General features: G+C 41.3%; 1 protein-coding gene across 2 annotated transcripts in view; it reads right to left on the bottom strand.

Annotated features, from left to right (window-relative positions):
- Nucleotides 1-17,556, bottom strand: part of MED13L (mediator complex subunit 13L) — a 982,865-nt gene that overhangs the window by 879,949 nt on the left and 85,360 nt on the right. For both annotated transcript variants that reach the window (XM_069214516.1, XM_069214517.1), the window contains exon 2: nucleotides 9,483-9,720. In XM_069214516.1, the coding sequence (XP_069070617.1) occupies nucleotides 9,483-9,720 (238 nt within the window). The remainder of the gene's footprint in view (nucleotides 1-9,482; nucleotides 9,721-17,556) is intronic.

Here is a 17,556-nt window from a genome sequence, read left to right as displayed (position 1 = left end):
ATGAGGCAGCTTACCTTTCAACATGGCAATGCAAGCTGAAATGTTATCTGATTCTCCTGACTACGAGGGAGATTTGTAAACAGTGGTGCCAACCACTAGCTCCATCATGGCATGTCAGACGTCAGTGAGGTATTTTAAAGAGGTGGATAGAAAAAGTAAGAACTGGGCGGAGGATGAACGCTCTGGAACATGGTGAAGTTGGGATAAGTAAAATAGTGAACTGTGATCAAAACCCGTCAAGTCAGCATTGTGGGTCCACAACCCAGAGAACTCGCTAGAAGCAAAGTCCAATATTGAGCACTATGGATTGTCAGAGGTCTAATATTGCTCAATGGGGGTGATATGAGGGCAAAATTACAAGAAAAAGGTAAGGTCAGAATGTATAAGAAACGATTGCCAGTGCCTAATTTACTTCCTACAGTCTTTACCCATATGGTACTCTGTACTAGCCAAGGAACAGATACATGGATGTCTAGAAGAACTGTCATGCTAAATACACCTTCTGGGTGAATGCAGCAGTTGCCCTTTCTCCCAGCACCTAGTCTTTGTGTGGTAAAGCTTGTGCTTTCATATAATGCTTGGAATGCAGGAGATAAAACAAACCAATTACACGTGTACAACTATCCCTATTGCTGTGCTTTTAAAGACTAGAGGAGTGAGGAGCAAAATAGCATGGGCATGTGTATTACAGTGGGAAGAAGAACAAGAGGGAGATAGCTTTAACAAAACACACTCATGGAGTGAAGGAAAAAAGTAGTTTTCTTAATGTAAGCAGTGGAAGACTACAAGTCAGTCAATCTAAAGGACTGTAAAGCAGCTATGCTCCAGGGTAGGGAATAACACAAGAAGAGGACTGCAAGCCGGTGAATTATAAGCACGCAAATAAGAGTGACAAAGCCTACCAATGGTAAACCAGCAATAGGTTGGCTCTAAGCCCACTGTGCGTTCAAAATAGTTCTTTCATAGCAAGAAAGCTTGAAATGCCGGATAGCCATGTCCTAAACATCGTTTAATTTGGGAATTATGCCCAGGGATAGGAGAGCTTTTTAGTAAAATCACAAAATGATGGCTAAGACATTACATTGCTAAAAGGCTGGAACCGCCAGTACTAGCAATACGAAAAGGAAGCTCTATAAATACTTTGGTGAAGAAACGTACAGCTATCACAACAAACAAACATAGGTTCTATAACGCAACACGAGCCATTGATACTCTGCTCAAAGTACACAGTCCTACATATAAAAGGTCAATAAACAATAATTGCATTGCTGTCTAGAAGAGTTTATCGCCTCATTGTAACACTTATCATAGTGGATAGTTGATCATGAAAGTTTGCAAATAGATTTTTTTTTTTGCTGAAACAAAGAACACTATGATTTTATTGACCTTAAAAAACATATCTACATTCAACAGATCCTACTGAAACTGTCATTTAACAAGCAATGCTGATTTATAAAGAAAGTCATCACTCTGTTAATTGAGTCCATTTCAAACCTCCATTAGCACAGTCTATGTAAAACATACAATGTTGCAGATAGAAGAATGCAAGCCCACATGCGCTAACTCCTTGTAATATGTACCTTTTTAATTTATGTTTCCTAGTTATATTGTGGTGGCGGACTTCAGTTTTGTATCTGTGTCCTTGCTATAAGCTTTTAGAAACACCTCTTTCCGTTTAGAATGAGCCCAGCACAACAGTATTTGTGTACATTACTAATTTATAAACCGGGAGTCTTGATAGAAAGAAAGTAAGATTCAAGGCATGAAAGTGTAACAGAGGTAAAATGTTTTGGTTTCTTCTTGTACTCTAAGGGCCCTCTTGAACTAACCGCCTCTTTGAAAATATCAGCTCTGATGTGATATTAATTTGTACAACTAATATTTTCTTAAAGACCGAATCATCAATTTCTAACCTGTTTCATGTGGGTCAGGATTCTCTTATGCTGCAGACCAAAGTGATTTTCCAGACCATCAATTTAGAATATTGCTGCCTCTGGGTAATGATTTCACCTCATTTAAGGCTTCAATACCATAATCAACAGCAGAAAGGTGAGCAGTTAACTCTTGCAAAATGTCTGCTATTGCATGATACCACATGTGCCTAGCTTCTTTTAGTACCTTTTGATCTGTTTGAGCTACACTTTGTTTAAATCTGACAATTATGCAGCCAATAAATACTCAAATCCATGATTATGTCGAAAATGCAATGCTGCATAACTGCATATTTCCACTGGCTTCTCCCATAACACTCATCAATTAAAGATTCCAAACACTTTGTATTGTTTACAAAGAGACAGGTTTCTACCTCCCACTTGTTAAAAAGGTAATAAGGTAGTTCATGTACACACATTGATAAAAACAGATTAAATTAGAGCACATCAGTATGTTAATATGTCATAACCTATATATTATGTCCTCTCCCAGGTTGAGCCTTCATTCACATTCCAGTCCCTCGCTCCAGGACTGGAAGACTTCTTTCAAGGAGAAGTTGGAAGTAAACAAACTACCATTTCTAAGGCAGTTTCACTCACTATCACAATTTAAACAATATCCCCCATACCACAGGTGGGGACCGCATCGATACCTACAACCAAACAGCCCAAATAGTTCACACTGGTTTCCCTCTATGATCCGCTGCTTGGAGGCGCATACTTAATGTTCACAAGAAACAAAGCAGACTGAAACCTTCCTGCGATAGAGAATATAACAATTCTCAGGCCGTATTTATTCACAACCACATAAACATGACATAAAAAACATCATATTTACAGTATTTTTTTTCATCCTTAAATTTCCATATTTATTTACAATATGCATCTCAAATAGTTTATGTTCTTTAAAGGAGTCATGGTTGTCCACCCACCAAGCACCTGTGGCATCGTCTGTAAACAGGGGGCCGTGTTCCCCCCCAAAACCAACTACGCTTCACAAGGCGAGACTCACCTGCCTCCTCAAGATAGAGGGGGCGCGAGCAGCATGAAAACTGTCCCCCAATCCAACCATGCCAGAGCCAACCCTAAGCAAGGGATCCCCCCTGGCACCCGATAGGGATGATACTGGGCAACCGGGCCATACCTTGGTCCCCTGGCGCAGTCTCATCCCCCCAAATTCAAAAATTCCAGGGCCATGTAATGGAGTACTGTGCGGGGGAGCTATGGACATTTGCAGTAGTGGTCGTCAGAGCCCCTTTCCTACACCCACAGCACCGCCAACTTGGTTTGAGCCAAAAAGCTTCTGATACTGTCTTGAGTTCGCCTGAAGATTCTTGATGCCAAGGTTATCCACTTGTTTTGTGCCCAAACACGACTCCTTCCCTCCTAAGGTCTTCCTAATCCTGCTATTCTTTGGGGGCAGGTGGGCGGGAAAGAATTCCTCCAGTCCTCTCGAGGAGTGTGTCGATCGTCTGGGGCAACCCAGGGTCAAGAAAAACAACCCGACCCTCGAGGGACTTGAGTCCCCCTTTTAAACAAATTCGGGCTGCCCCTGCCGATCACCTGGGAGCCCCAACCACACACCCTTCAGCCAATCAGCTCACCCCTCAGGGTGAGTGCGATTTTTTTAATTTTTCGCTGCGGCCACCGTTGGGCCGCCGGCTGAAACCGGTCCGATTCGGCCCACACATGTACTGGGGGTACGCTATGCCCTGGTGCGCGCCCCCTGCCCAGACTCTCAGCAACACAAACAGGCTGGATACATTAGGTCCCTGCTTGAGTTAAGAGATTAAAGTTACAGGTGCTTGTGGGTTTTATTTACCAGGTCTGAAGTAGAACGAACCTAAAGCTGCAACACACAAAGTCTATGTATCTGTTTCCTTACATTATTTGACTGTGCATCATTTATCCTCTCCCCAAGTAGGTGCCTACACACTGCCAGACATATTCAATGCTAAACCTCTAGTAAAAGGGCACTGCCGGAAATGACACCTCACTTCCCTAAACTCCTCTGGCGTACAATGTTACAGGGTACTGCCAGTCCACAGTCTCTGGTGTCAAGAGCCACCACCTTCAGCTTCTCCCGGACACAATAAGAACCACACATTAGCTGACATGGTACATATGTAGTCAGATCCCATCATGCTTATCTACAAGATGGGACCTCACTGAAAACTGAAGATCGAAACATGCAGCACGTAGGTCAAATCAGCAGTTTTTGCTGATAAAGGAAAATCATCAGATGTCTTCAGCACCACAATCCAATTTGCACTGTCTGTGGCGCTTGACAATGTTGGCTAGGCACTTAGAGGTATCACCTAGAGCACAGCAAGGAAAGGACCCTGAAAAGTCCACATCTCAACAAGCACTTTCAGTGGAGTAATGTCAAAAGGAATGTGTTTGTCCTCTTAAACCAGGGGGCGTCAACTGGGCCTGTAGAATTGTTGGCTCAATTTCCCCCCTCTTACTTGAAAGAGTGTTTAGTTAACAATCTCACCATTGTTGCATTTCTCTACTCCACTGCCACAGATGTCAAGTTAGGCACAAGGACGCAATTCTTTCTGTGGAACTTATGCAGTTTACAGACAAAAACTTTAACAAGCTGTGTGCATGAAAAGATTACACTGGAGAAATGTGCATTCAAATATTTTATGGACAATGTTGCTAAAATCAATTCCGGAATGTGCTCACCTATGCGAAGATTCTTTCTTTAACCTTTGGCTTTAACATGCTATGCTTTGAAGAATAAAAAACAAGACGGCAAACATATCCTAATAAACCCACTAAGTATCACAAAATGTTAAATTCAAAATACATAATTTGATATTTTCCTGTTTTTTTATAATTCTATTCTAATAGCAAGAAGCAATAAGGCGTCTTCAGACAGCCAAGCAGTCTCATCCCATGCTGCCGCTGAAAGACTAAATAAATGGTTTTCCTGAAGGGAAGACGCATGCATTATTCAAGTGCAGCTGGATAAGGAGGAATGTCACGAGCGCCTGGGCTCGGCGCAGGTACCTCATAAAAGATTAACCTGAGTGGAATGGCGATGCAGCAGTATTGGGCCCAACTCCTCAATTATACATGAAAGCATGCTACCTGCAGAAAGCAGGCCCTGCAGACACGGAGCCGCTCCTCCCGCAGCTCGCACAGCGTGGGCTGCCAAGCACACCTCCAGCAGCCGGCCTTCGTGACAGCAGGCGCGGAAGCATCTCCCACTTCCCCGACAGCCCCGAGCTCAGCTACTAAAAGGGTCCTGCAGTAATTTACAACGGCTCCCTTTCCTTCCGTCTCAAGTGGCAAAGGGGGGAGGAGAGGCGGGGGGGCGTAGGTTACCACGCAGAAAATGCAGTATTTATTTCCGGGCTTTCCAGACATACGTTCCCTAACAACATCCGGCAGCCAGAAGCCTCCTTCATGTCCATGTATCGTCCATTTTAAGCGGTTTACAAGAAGTGCACCGTCAGCAAGCCGCGCTGAACAAAGACACTTGGGCAATGCCACCATACTGTAGCACGTTCAAACTGCCACAAATACGGAAGACCAAGTATAACACCTCAGGATACGTGCAAAAGCACTGGTTCGCATAAACATTTAATATATTTGTCTCCATGCAGAATATTCTCTGCTATAAATATACCAATTACTGCGTGTGATTTCAGGGGAAGGGAATCTTTCCTCGACGCCAACGAGATCACAAATCCCAACGAAACATATCTGACTGCACGAAGGTGTGGCCACGTCAGAAATCCCATTCATGTTAGTTGTAGCAAAGTCTAAAGGGACGCAGCCTATACTTACTCGACGAGACTGTTTCTAAACTTCACACCTAGGGCCAAAGTACCCAGAACTGTAATAAAGGTGCTTTCCCCAGGAGGACACTATGAATACTAAATTTAGCGCGATAAACCAACCAATAAAAATTACTTTACAAAAAGTTTGCCACATATGCCATGTACAGATTTACGAGCTCTAAACTCGATTACGGTATCAGCCATTGGGAGGAAGACATTCCTCAACACTGTGAATGAATACATAAATAGGCCAGCACAAGCGCCCTTTCACACACAGACTGGGGTGAGCACCTCAATCCAGGTCATTACGGACCCCTTCTGCGGCCCTCACCTTTTCACCAACAAATCCGCCTTTACAGTGTGTTTGTGTGGTCAGTTAAAAGGGAACAAAACAAGACCACATCATTCAGAATGAATTCCGTAAAGCTTTTGGAACATTGTCCATAACATGCAGTGTAGTGCCCTTCTACGTGACCAATATCCCTACTCCATCACAGAGGTTGCTGGTGTATTTAACACTAGAGTACAATACCACCTCATATTTCCATAAAATACGAAGCGGGCATTCTTCTGGCAATTTCTAACGAATTTGGTGGAAAGAGATTATTTTGGGGTTCACACTGCCATTTCTGTTTCTACTCTTGCATCCCCGAAGCCAGTGTCTCACACTGAAGTAAAGTTGGCACAAACCAAGTAAACTTTTTTTTTTCTCTACAATTCCCCTATCCCTTTCACGTGTTACCATTAGAAACAAGACAGCAGGCCAAGATGTAAAGTCGAGGATATGAACCAGTCCATTGCCATTTCTCAAACCTAGACTGCCACCATCTTTGTCAGGGTGAATTACAATGATTCCGATTACTTCCCTTATTGAGCACAGAATCATTCTGAATAGCTTTCTTGTAGTGAAAAACAAAGTACTAACAATCTGTTTAGTTGCAAAATGGTTACTGTGTTTACCTAGGCCATGTTTCATCAATACACGAGACGAATACCCTCTTCAGTCGGGCAGTATAATATCAGTCAAACTGACATGTTGATTTTAGGGAGCAAAACTGAAGATATCACTAAAACTAAACTACTTCAAAATGTAAGAGTGAGGACAGAAAGCAAATGCATATCTGAGATGACAAATTAAAACATTTCTATCAACAAGTAGAAACTGAAAAATGAACTAGCTACAGAAAATCTGAAAGGGTACTCAGGAATATCCTGAGCTTATTTGCTTGGATTTTGTTCACTTTAGTATAAAATATTTTTAATAATTTGATGTGACGATATAAGCAGCAACCACGAATTCACAAGCTAATTCCACAGATGCAATTACTAACTGTAAAGAATAATTCTGTTTGAGGACTAAGAGCATTTATAACCCTATTGGGGTAAATAATAGGTTTCATTCATTACTATAAAAGTTTGTTTATACAAAAAAACATAAAATGGTTCTTTCAGTACTGGCTTATAGGTCTTGAGCCATTTATTGAGATAACTTGATTGAGGTCTTTTTATCTACAAATAAGTTAAACCATAGAATAGTCTTTTGTGCTAACGGAAGATTTATTCTTTTATAGCACAGGACAGTCAGGAACAATATGGGCAGCATAGTCGGAAATTGTGGCAATTAAGTTGCAGTAGATTTACCCCTTCATGATGTTGATATATTCTAATCAATTGTGCCTAGTTCCAGGTCAGTGTCTTGGGCCTGTGAAAATCGGCTGCTTCCAGTTGGTCGAGCATACGGAGCTATTGCTCAAAGATATAACACAAAAGCCTGAGTGGCAGGTACAGATTTCAAGTTGCCGAGGGCAAATCCAAGTTCCAGTGGGACTGCAGATAGGCAAAGTAGCAATAAGATCCTGTTCAGTTGCAGGGTTAGGCTCCTCAGACTATACATTAATTTCTTGCAGAATAACTATGTAAATTACTCGGAGCAATGGAGACAATACCATCACAGATCAGACTGTAGTGCACAATAACAAAACATGATTGCAGCATAGCCAAAAATAAGCCTGTAGTATTTATACCATAGACGAGGAACTGGACAAGTAGCTACTTTTAAATGACTCAAATATCACATGACTCACAATACTCTGGGCTTCTTATTAGTTTGTAACAGTTGTGCCAAGAATCATGGCTTTAGCAAAGGAGAGGTTGAACCCATCTAGTGCCAAGAGTTACTACTAACCAACTCAATAGTATTTAATTTATTGACTTATCAGGAGGAAAGTACTGAATATAGCTAGAGGGATTCTAATCTGACACGTGTTGGATGCACACACAACTCAGTGAGGTAACATTTTCGAGCACAAATTCATGCTCTTTATAAGCTCTCTGGGCACAATATGCTAAGGCACATCAAAGTAGCTAAAGGAGCACCATTTTTTGTAGTGGTGCATCTATATACACTTAACAGCCCACTCAGGCTTCCTACACACTCTCCAAAGACAGCCCAAAGATGTTAAACTTTCTCGGACTTGTTAAATCGGTTATGTAAAATGCAAGCAATCACCCACTTCCTTCACACAAAGATTAATCAACTGCATCTTTAAAAGTACAACTTGTCCTAGCTTTCCAAACTAAAAACGAGCTGTGCTTACTTGAAAAGCAAGGGCCGGACTTCAAGGACAAGGCAGTGTTTTTTCATCCATATACCAACAAAGCTGCAAAGGCCTTCTCAAGAGGGTCGTCATTTAGCTCCTGAGTTTTCCTACATATAATCAACAATCATTTCTATTGTATCATTACAAACACCTAATTTTTGGCATAACCTACCAATATCTTCACTAGTTTCCAGATCTAAAACATTTCCTCATAGACGTCCATACTAAAAAATATTTTTCTGCATTACACATTAACAATCTAAGGCCATCTCAATACATTCAGCTCTGTGCCCTCCTGGATTTTCCCCTGCTCACGGGTGTCTACCTTACACAAGGTCAAAGGGATCATATTCTTTAAATCAACACCTGCTGCTTCTTTAATGTCTTCAACTTATTGACTGAAGAATTACCCCCCTCTTACATTTCGCTGCTGCGGCACTACCACTTTTAATCTTTCAAAATCACTGTCCCCACCACATTGACACTCCTCGTCTCCAAATTCAATTTCAAGGAAAGGTCTGCAGGCACAAATCTTTCAATACAGAAAATACGCTGTGTGGGACATGTGTGAACCTGCTCTTTCAAGAGACAAGTTTACAGCTGACAGGTCACCTGGCTCTCACTTTTCCTTGTTCTTGACCAGTGACTTAACCTGTCGCTCCAAACTGAATGTCTGGCATTCGTTAACGCATTACAAGGCACTCATAGGGAAAGACAACATTAAACAAAAAACAAACGCAAGACGGCAGCAAGGCGCCTGCACTAAGCGTTTTCGGACGACAGAACGGGCATTCAGTTGATAAATTGGGCAGTTATTAACTGGGGTGAAGAGGGTGGAAGCTGAACGCCTAGTTCCCCCGCCCACCGCAGCTTCGAGTTTCGGCTGCAGCCACTGGTGGTCGGGGCCGCTCGCAGGCATGGCTGCAAAGCACAAGCCCCGAAGAACAAAGCAGGCAGGCGGCTGCAAACGAGCTGCGGACACACTGCACGGAAACCCAACATGCACACAGCAGGGGCGGGGGCACTAGTTCTCAAATGAATCTTCAAACTGAGACGTTTGTGCTATTTTTACAGCCCCACGAGCTCTCAACGCCAATCCCGCACCACACCTGACCGAGCACCAGGAGCCAAGAGGAAGAGGCGCGAACGTGACTTACTGTGCAGCTCGCGGTGGATAACGTCAAGCAGGTTCGGCTCGTCTCCCCACCAGAAAATCCACAGTTCCTTCCGGTCCGGCTTGACCTCCCGGCGCCACACACACAGGAGGTTGGACTGCAGGCACCGGATGAAGCTGAGCAGAATGGGGTCATCCTGGGCAGGGGCAGAGATGATGGGTCCGCACTCCCCGTGGCCTTGAAGACTGTACCTGCGCCACTTGATGCCTGTGAGCTCCGCCTGGAGAGGAGAGAGAGGACCGGTTACAGGAGCCACCACATGAGCCTTACTGCCTTCTGCATGGGCACTGGTTAATCTGCTGAGAATGTTAACGTTTGTAATAAACTGCTCTCCCCCCACATCCCCCCCCCCACCCCCCTTCCCCTGAGAACATTACAACCAGAAGCATAACTTTAAGAGTAGGACAACTAGAATAGCTCTTAGCACCCACGGGCACACGAACAATAAACCTATTAGCTGTAATCAACCTCAAAGCAGGCCTACAAACTGCTTCCCACCGTGACTGGACCTAAATACAAACAACCAGCCATTAGTGCCAGCGCTCCACGCATCCTGATTGACTCGGTTCGGTCCACCCCGGCACTGCAGACGTGGTGCCATTTTCACCATTTACAGTTTACATTTCCCAATATCACGCACAATGTGTGTACGAAGAACAGTGGTCGGCGCTGCAGTAGTCGTATCATGAAGCGCGTGCCTTGTGGCTTGGCTCAGAGCTGCGCGAATGCTTTCTTTTGAGGTGTCTACACTTCATTCATAGAACTCGGAAACTTTAAGATAGCACGCATCGCAAACACAGAGCTAATGCCTTTTCACTGCTTCCAACTTGCGCTGCCTGCATTCAGCGCATTAATTAGAAGAAATCCGGAGTGATATGTATTAACTTTCAGCAAAGAGACACTCGGCTCTGCGCTGAGCCAGGACAGCCCTTCTGACACAGCCCCAGATGTTTACTTGAAGCGCTATGTTCAGAGCTGCCACTGCTTGTTTGCACAACAGTGTGGTGTTTACACAATCTGTTGGGTCACAATGGCTAATTTGCACCATTGGTGGAGGAGGGGTCCCGAAGCACCTACAAACACGACGTCTGCTTCCAGAGCTCCTCTTCCTACCCTGGGTGCCTAATATCCACAATGGGGAATCAGAAGATAAAAGCAGGCTCTAGAGACCATCACTAATTAAATAATAGATAATCCTAATGAACATGTAGGGCACGAGCACAGCACACTGATTTGACTGAAAACCCACGTGATCGATTTCCACGGCACTAAGTACCAGGAACTAAAAGGGTTCTCGCAGGAGATCCTCCCAGTAGAGTTCCACCCTCCGTATTGCGCCTTTCAGCAATATGGCTTTGAAGTACCTTTCAAGAGACGTCAAATCACTGGGAACATGAACGTCCTTCTGTAATTTCTAGCACGTGCCGTTTTCGATAATGCGTTTTACAATTTGGAATTTATTTGTAAAAATGTGTAGGGTATTTTCTTCAATATTCATCATATGCACCACTGAGCAATGGACAGATGCATAAGACGGGAATTTCAGATTTTACCTGTGTTTTGACCATTTACTGCACCGCTCATTTTTACGTAACACAGAGCTCCGTATTTAACACACAATACTTGTGCGCATTAACAAAAGGACGCGTTTAGGAAAGTACAAGACATTGCAAAACATTGGAGTACATGGTCAGACAAACAGAAACCACCGTGACACATTCCACCCACAACAATTACAGCTCTCCTAATGTACTCGGAGGTCGGCATAGAGCTCACTAAAATTTCTCTAAATTGTCTTTTTTTTTGTCTCTGAAATTCCATCTATCATATGTAAATAAGTATAAACATTTCATTGACTACTCTCCAACAGTTTGCTAAGTCTGGATTTCCAACACATCAGAAGTATTATTTTAGCCATTAAGTAAACCCAGATTTCCCAATCCTTTGTGCTTCGAAAAATCACTTACAGCAGATTTTAACACTCCGTTTTTAATGACATCGTGTTCTAACTATATTTTCTTTATCTGCATTAGTATATGTCAAATTTGATAACGCAACACAAAACTCCTCCCCAGTTTACAGGTGGAATAGAAGATGGACAGTGTGGTTTGGGTAGCCACTCTAATCTCCATTCAATAAGAGAACCCACTCTTGCACATTAATTGCATTTCAGCTTGCTCGAGCTACAGACACTTTCTAACGCACAAATCATTCATTCTTTCACTGCAGTTATGGTGTTCTGAGTGGGGAAACCAGCACCACAGTAATGTCAATGATAACATAAAAATAAAGTGATCAAGTGGATAGATCCCAGCCTGAACCCTGGACACAAGTTGATGGGTAGGCTTTTACTCACTGATTAACTTTTCTTTTTCAGGCAAGAAACTGGACAGACCAGCTCAGCAATTAATCTCTGTCCTTCTAAAATGAAGCCGGAGTTTCAGGTGAAAGTGATGCAGTGTTTTGAAATGTGATTTGAATCCTACAGCTGTTTGGAGGAATGTTGCATCCTTCAAGTGGAAGCAAGCTGATTTCAAGTACACCCCTGACTGCAGGTATGATTAGAGCTGGTTCCTGTGCACAGGTTGCATGCATAAATCAAGATCTGCGATGTACAACCTAAAACATTAAGAGAGAGGAAGGACAGAGTTGGACATTGGGGAAGATGGTTATAATAAGATGGATGTGGCACTCTGTACAGTAATCTCTTTCCAAACATCAATTCACTTTAGTGGAGGTAGTGTGTGGATTTTTTTGGGAAAATTACACTTTCAGGGACAGCGCTGCAACCTTCAGATGCTAAGGAGCAGACCAAGTATGGGACAACTAAATCAGGAATGTATTGAAAAATACCACATTGACAAAACGCTTAGTAAAAGTCTGGGGACGTGACGCATGTACAGCTAGTGGCTGAATTCCACAATGTGAAACTAGGAAAGTTGGGATCAATCCCGCTTCCCCACTTGACAAATTGTATGATCCTAGGAAATTGTTTTTTATTCCCCTCTTGGCCTCCTTTTTAAGGTCCAGTGCACAAGCGCTCCAGCCTTTACTGATCTCTGTGGACTTTTAACCACACTCACTCTTGCTTTTCATTCTTTGTTGTGCTGGTCTTAAATGCTTCATTTTTATTGGTGCATTTTGTGAAACGTTCCTCCTTTGTGTGCAGAGTTCCCTCCCCAGGCGATTTAACTAAGAGAACATTTCTGATGACCATCACAGTACATCACGCTTCCTCCTGTTACAGCGTGTGATGGCCCCTCCTCCAGTTTTCGCTTTGCCTTTCATCCCAGCCAGGATCCTTTCTAGACATTCACGCAGGGAGCCAATAACTCCTGCGATCACAGCAGGTGGTTGCACTTTGAATGGGCTTGCTTCTGTCAACTGTTTTACTTTTCATTTTCAATTGATGTGGCAAGAAAAGTCCAGTTAGGAATTTACAACTCTAATAGCTCTAACTTGAGCAAACGCGAGACCCACTGCATTGCAAATACTTGTTCTTCATTATCGCATGGATAGGACCTCGAAATATACGACTTTAGGATGAGTGCTGTACAAAACCTTCTCTTGGGTTGGGGTGCCATGAATGTTTCTAAATTAATGTTTGAAAATTGTCACTTTTAAAAAACACAAGTTAGCAATGCACGGATATGATCCGATGTACTAAGGAGAAACGCTTCTGCATGTGAATGAAAAAATCGTTTTTGTATTTTGAAGGGAGTTTATATTTTACACATTTGTTGCCGGACGTCTTTAAAAAATAATAGTGTGCTTAAAGTTAAGCATGGTGCAAAACACCAGTGCTTCTTTTCTTTTACTTAGACCCCCTAAATAAATACTTGTCGTTCATTTAACATCTTTACAAATGTTAGTTCTCTGGGAAGTAAGCAGCAGTCTTGTGCTGCTTCTCACCTGCAAACCACATCTAAAGGTCAGGAAGGCCGCAAGGGGCCCATGGGCCATACTTTGAGTATCAGTGAATTTGAGGTTATCCAAGAGCATACATTTATCACCAGGCGCTCTGCCAATCACAACTATCATTCCTCTTTTCATGCTCCATATTTCAACACCCTCTGAGAATTTACTAACCCAATTACGCTAGTAAATCTAATGGGGCAAAACACTGCTGGCAAAGCACTGTAATGGCTCTTGTCCTCCCTCCCAACCCCTTGTTTACCTTACACTGATACCCATCACCCTGCTCCACTCAACCAAGTCACGTTTTCCCCAAGCATCAGTCCTGGGCATTCACACATTTCCCAACATGCCTCCTCCTTCAGTGATTATCTCTCTAGATTAAGAGCACCCATTTTGTTTCCTTTCCCCAACCTATAATCAAAGGAAAATCTCACACTGTTTTGCTATCATCGGGCACTGTATTGACAATGGCTTATTTATGCGGAAATCCTCAAAAAGGGAGATAATTTACCCCCCACCTTGGTTTCTTTTCTTGTATCACTTCTTTGATTTTTTTCAAAAATAAAACAAATAGCATCAATAATCAGAAAACATTACACAAATGTAAAATAACAATGACACACAGAATTATAAACAGGATAGTAACACAAAATAGATGGAAATTCTCAGTACCATAGCTTCATACATAATCAGTAATCTCCACAAACTGTTAATATATGAAGCATGAGTGACAGTAAAAGGAAAGAGAAAACCAGAGTTACAGTGACACTAAATTCGAAACTTAAGACAATTATATACCCTTCAGTAATAAACAATATACCAGGAGAATAATCTATCAAGAAAACAAGAAGGGGCCTCAAATGCAGTCAAAATGATGCTATTTGTCGTTTAGTTTATAAATAATTTCCTCAGATTTAGCCACTTAAAACATAACTTCAAACCAAAAATGAATAGTCAGAATTACACTGGTCTTCCAGAAACCTTGCAGACAGCCATTTAAATACACAAGTGGATTTGGGTAGTAGCTCTGATGTATCATTTAAAAGTGATAAACGCTTTGTCAGAGAAAGATTAATGGATGGTCTTTTAAATAAATTTCAATCTGATGCCAAAATGTGTGGACATCTGGACAGTTCCACAATATATGTACTATGTCACAGTCTGGTGCTTTACATCTCCAGCAGAGGGAATAAGGAATACGGGTAGCTGAATGTAATTTAGCCAGGGACCAGTGCCAGCGGTGAAGAACCCTAAAGTAGTTACATTTTAGACAGGAATCCCTAAGTCCTCTGATGTATTTTTTTTAATAAGCCATTCTAATCGTTGTAAATTCTATATTTAAACAAGATGAACACCACAATTGTACATTTTGGGAGGTCTGTGATGAAAAATAAAGATCTATCAGAATCGCACCAAGACATGAAACAATACCTTTGAAGTTCTTCCACGTGTGGATATAATGGGCAATTGGGGATTGAAAAGTGATGTCATGAATTTTTGTCATGCTTAAAGCAAGGGTGGATGACAGTTGAGAATATCTATTAAATTGTGATGAAGTAAGACTAAGTTCTTGCTGTAGGCTCGCAAATTATTTTAGAGAATGTTGATGTGTGAACACATCAACAATGTGATGAATTTTATGATTGATCCAGATGGTCTAGTGAAGTTCAGCTCCTTTATATGTAATATCGGCATTAATCCAGAGCAGTGCTTGAGAGTGTAGATGACTATGAGATTTTGTTAACATGTGTGTTTTCCGCCAAGCTAGCTGTGAAGAGTAAATTATAGGGTCAGTAGAATTTGTAAAGCCTGGACGTTTAGTATTATATAGCCAGATCCATGTTAGAATGGAGTAAGGATTGTTCAAGTTTAATCCAGAGTGGGGTGTTCTTAGGTGTGAGTAACACATAATTAGAATGAGCTAATTCTTGTGCCACCCAATAGTTTTCTAAATGAGTACGTCGTAATCTACCTTTAGCTGTGGATGAGTGTAGTTCCAAACCATTTAAACAAGGTTTTTCGCCACCCCCAAATAAATCTGGATATAGTGCAAGTCACTAATTTAAAGAAGGATTTTGGAATAGAAAGTGGAATCATTCAAAAAATATAATTACAATAAGAGTTCACATTCTTTATAACCTGTACTCTGCCTCAAAGTGATCCAGAAGCAACCAACGTTGAAAGACTCTTGATCTGTTCAACTATTGGATTCAAATGGTCTATGATCATGTCTTTCAAACCATTATTGAGCTATACTCCTAAGTATTTTAATCTCCAGTGTAGCCACTTAAAAGGGAGACCGGTAATAGAGGCTATGGTAGTCACTGGTAGGGCTTCACATTTACTCAAATTAATTTTATAACCAGAAAAAATTGAGAATGTATTAAGTTGAGAGGTTAAAGAGGTTGCAGATGATTTAGCAAGGACAAATGTCAGGAGGGTATCACCCGCACAGTAAAATGCTTTGATTTGCAAAGCAGGTGTGTCAATTCCCTTAATATCAGTGTTAGACCTTATAGCAATAGCTAATGCTTCTAATGCTAAGAAAAACAACAATGATGATAAAAGACAACCTTGTCTAGTGCCACGAAGAATGCTCAAGTATGGAGATGTGAATCCACCACAGGTAACTCCTGCTGTAGGTGAATGATACATGCCAAAATCTTTACAAAAACCTATTCTCTCCATACAGTGCAATAAATACCCCATTCTACTCTATCAAAAGCCTTCTTCGCATTCAAAAAGAGAAGAACTTACATGTTTTGGTCATTCTGTGATTGCTATAATAGATGTGAGATAGTGTGAAGATGACTGGTAGAGAAATGACACGGGACAAATCCAACCTGAGATGGATATATTAATGAGGTAATAACTGAGTTAAGGTGGTTGGTTAAGACCTTTGTTAGGATCTTAACATTCATGTTTATTAAGGAAATTGGCCTTTATCTAGAACATTCCAATAAACCCTTACCAGTTTTTGGTAGAACGGTAATACTGGCCCAAAGAAAATCAGATGATAAGTGTCCCAATCATAATGCTTCATTAAAAACAGATTTGCATATCGGGATATTGATGTTTTTAGTAATCTTATAAAATTCAACGGGGAATCCATCCTCCCAGAGGGCTTTACCAGTGACCAATCAATGGCATTCACTATTTCCTCAGTGGTAATTTCACCCCTCAAGTTCCTCCTTCTATCCCTGTGTTAATTAAGCGGTTGATTTTAGAGAAAGTAATTTTCTTCCTTTTGATCCAAGCAATTTAAGGAAGTGTATAATGATTCATAATTATTTTGAAATTGAGAAAGAATTTCTGATGGGTGTGGAAATAGCTCACCTTTAGGATTTCTAAAAGTGGGAATAACTCTGGAAGATTCCTGTTGTCATAACTGATAATATAAAAGTCTCCCAGCCTTTCCCCCTCTTTATTTAGTATTTGTCAAATACACTACTAGACATTTTTTTTCTGCTTGGGAAGTATATAGAGAATTACGGGCAAATTTAACTTATTATAATTTCTCTAATATATCTGGTGATCGTGTTTGAGAGTAAGTGGCTACAAGAGTTGTGATTTCTTTTTATGGGTTAATCCTAGTAATATCTGCTTGTTTCTTTTTAAGTGCAGTATCTTTCATCATCAGACCTCTCAATACCGTTTTTGTAGCACCCCATAACGTATGAGCACGGAGAACTGAATGTTCATTATCCTTTAAATATTGTTCCATATAAGCACACAACATACCTTTTTCTTGAGGGGTCGTCTGAGGAGAGGCTAAGAATTCAAGGAGGTTCTGGGGAGTGAGTCCAAAATTTCAGCGGATTTCAATAAGATTCAGCAGGGAATTATATTTGCCTACAATATTAGTTGCAGGGCAGAGGAATAGGTCAAAAAGTAATCTACAGGGAGTGCAGAATTATTAGGCAAGTTGTATTTTTGAGGATTAATTTTATTATTGAACAACAACCATGTTCTCAATGAACCCAAAAAACTCATTAATATCAAAGCTGAATATTTTTGGAAGTAGTTTTTAGTTTGTTTTTAGTTTTAGCTATGTTAGGGGGATATCTGTGTGTGCAGGTGACTATTACTGTGCATAATTATTAGGCAACTTAACAAAAAAATAAATATATACCCATTT

This window comes from Pleurodeles waltl, chromosome 11, assembly GCF_031143425.1.
Source record: "Pleurodeles waltl isolate 20211129_DDA chromosome 11, aPleWal1.hap1.20221129, whole genome shotgun sequence".
In the NCBI taxonomy this organism is placed as follows: Eukaryota; Metazoa; Chordata; class Amphibia; order Caudata; family Salamandridae; genus Pleurodeles; species Pleurodeles waltl.
Note: the sequence above shows the minus strand (reverse complement) of the source record. Positions and strands in the feature narration are given on the sequence as shown.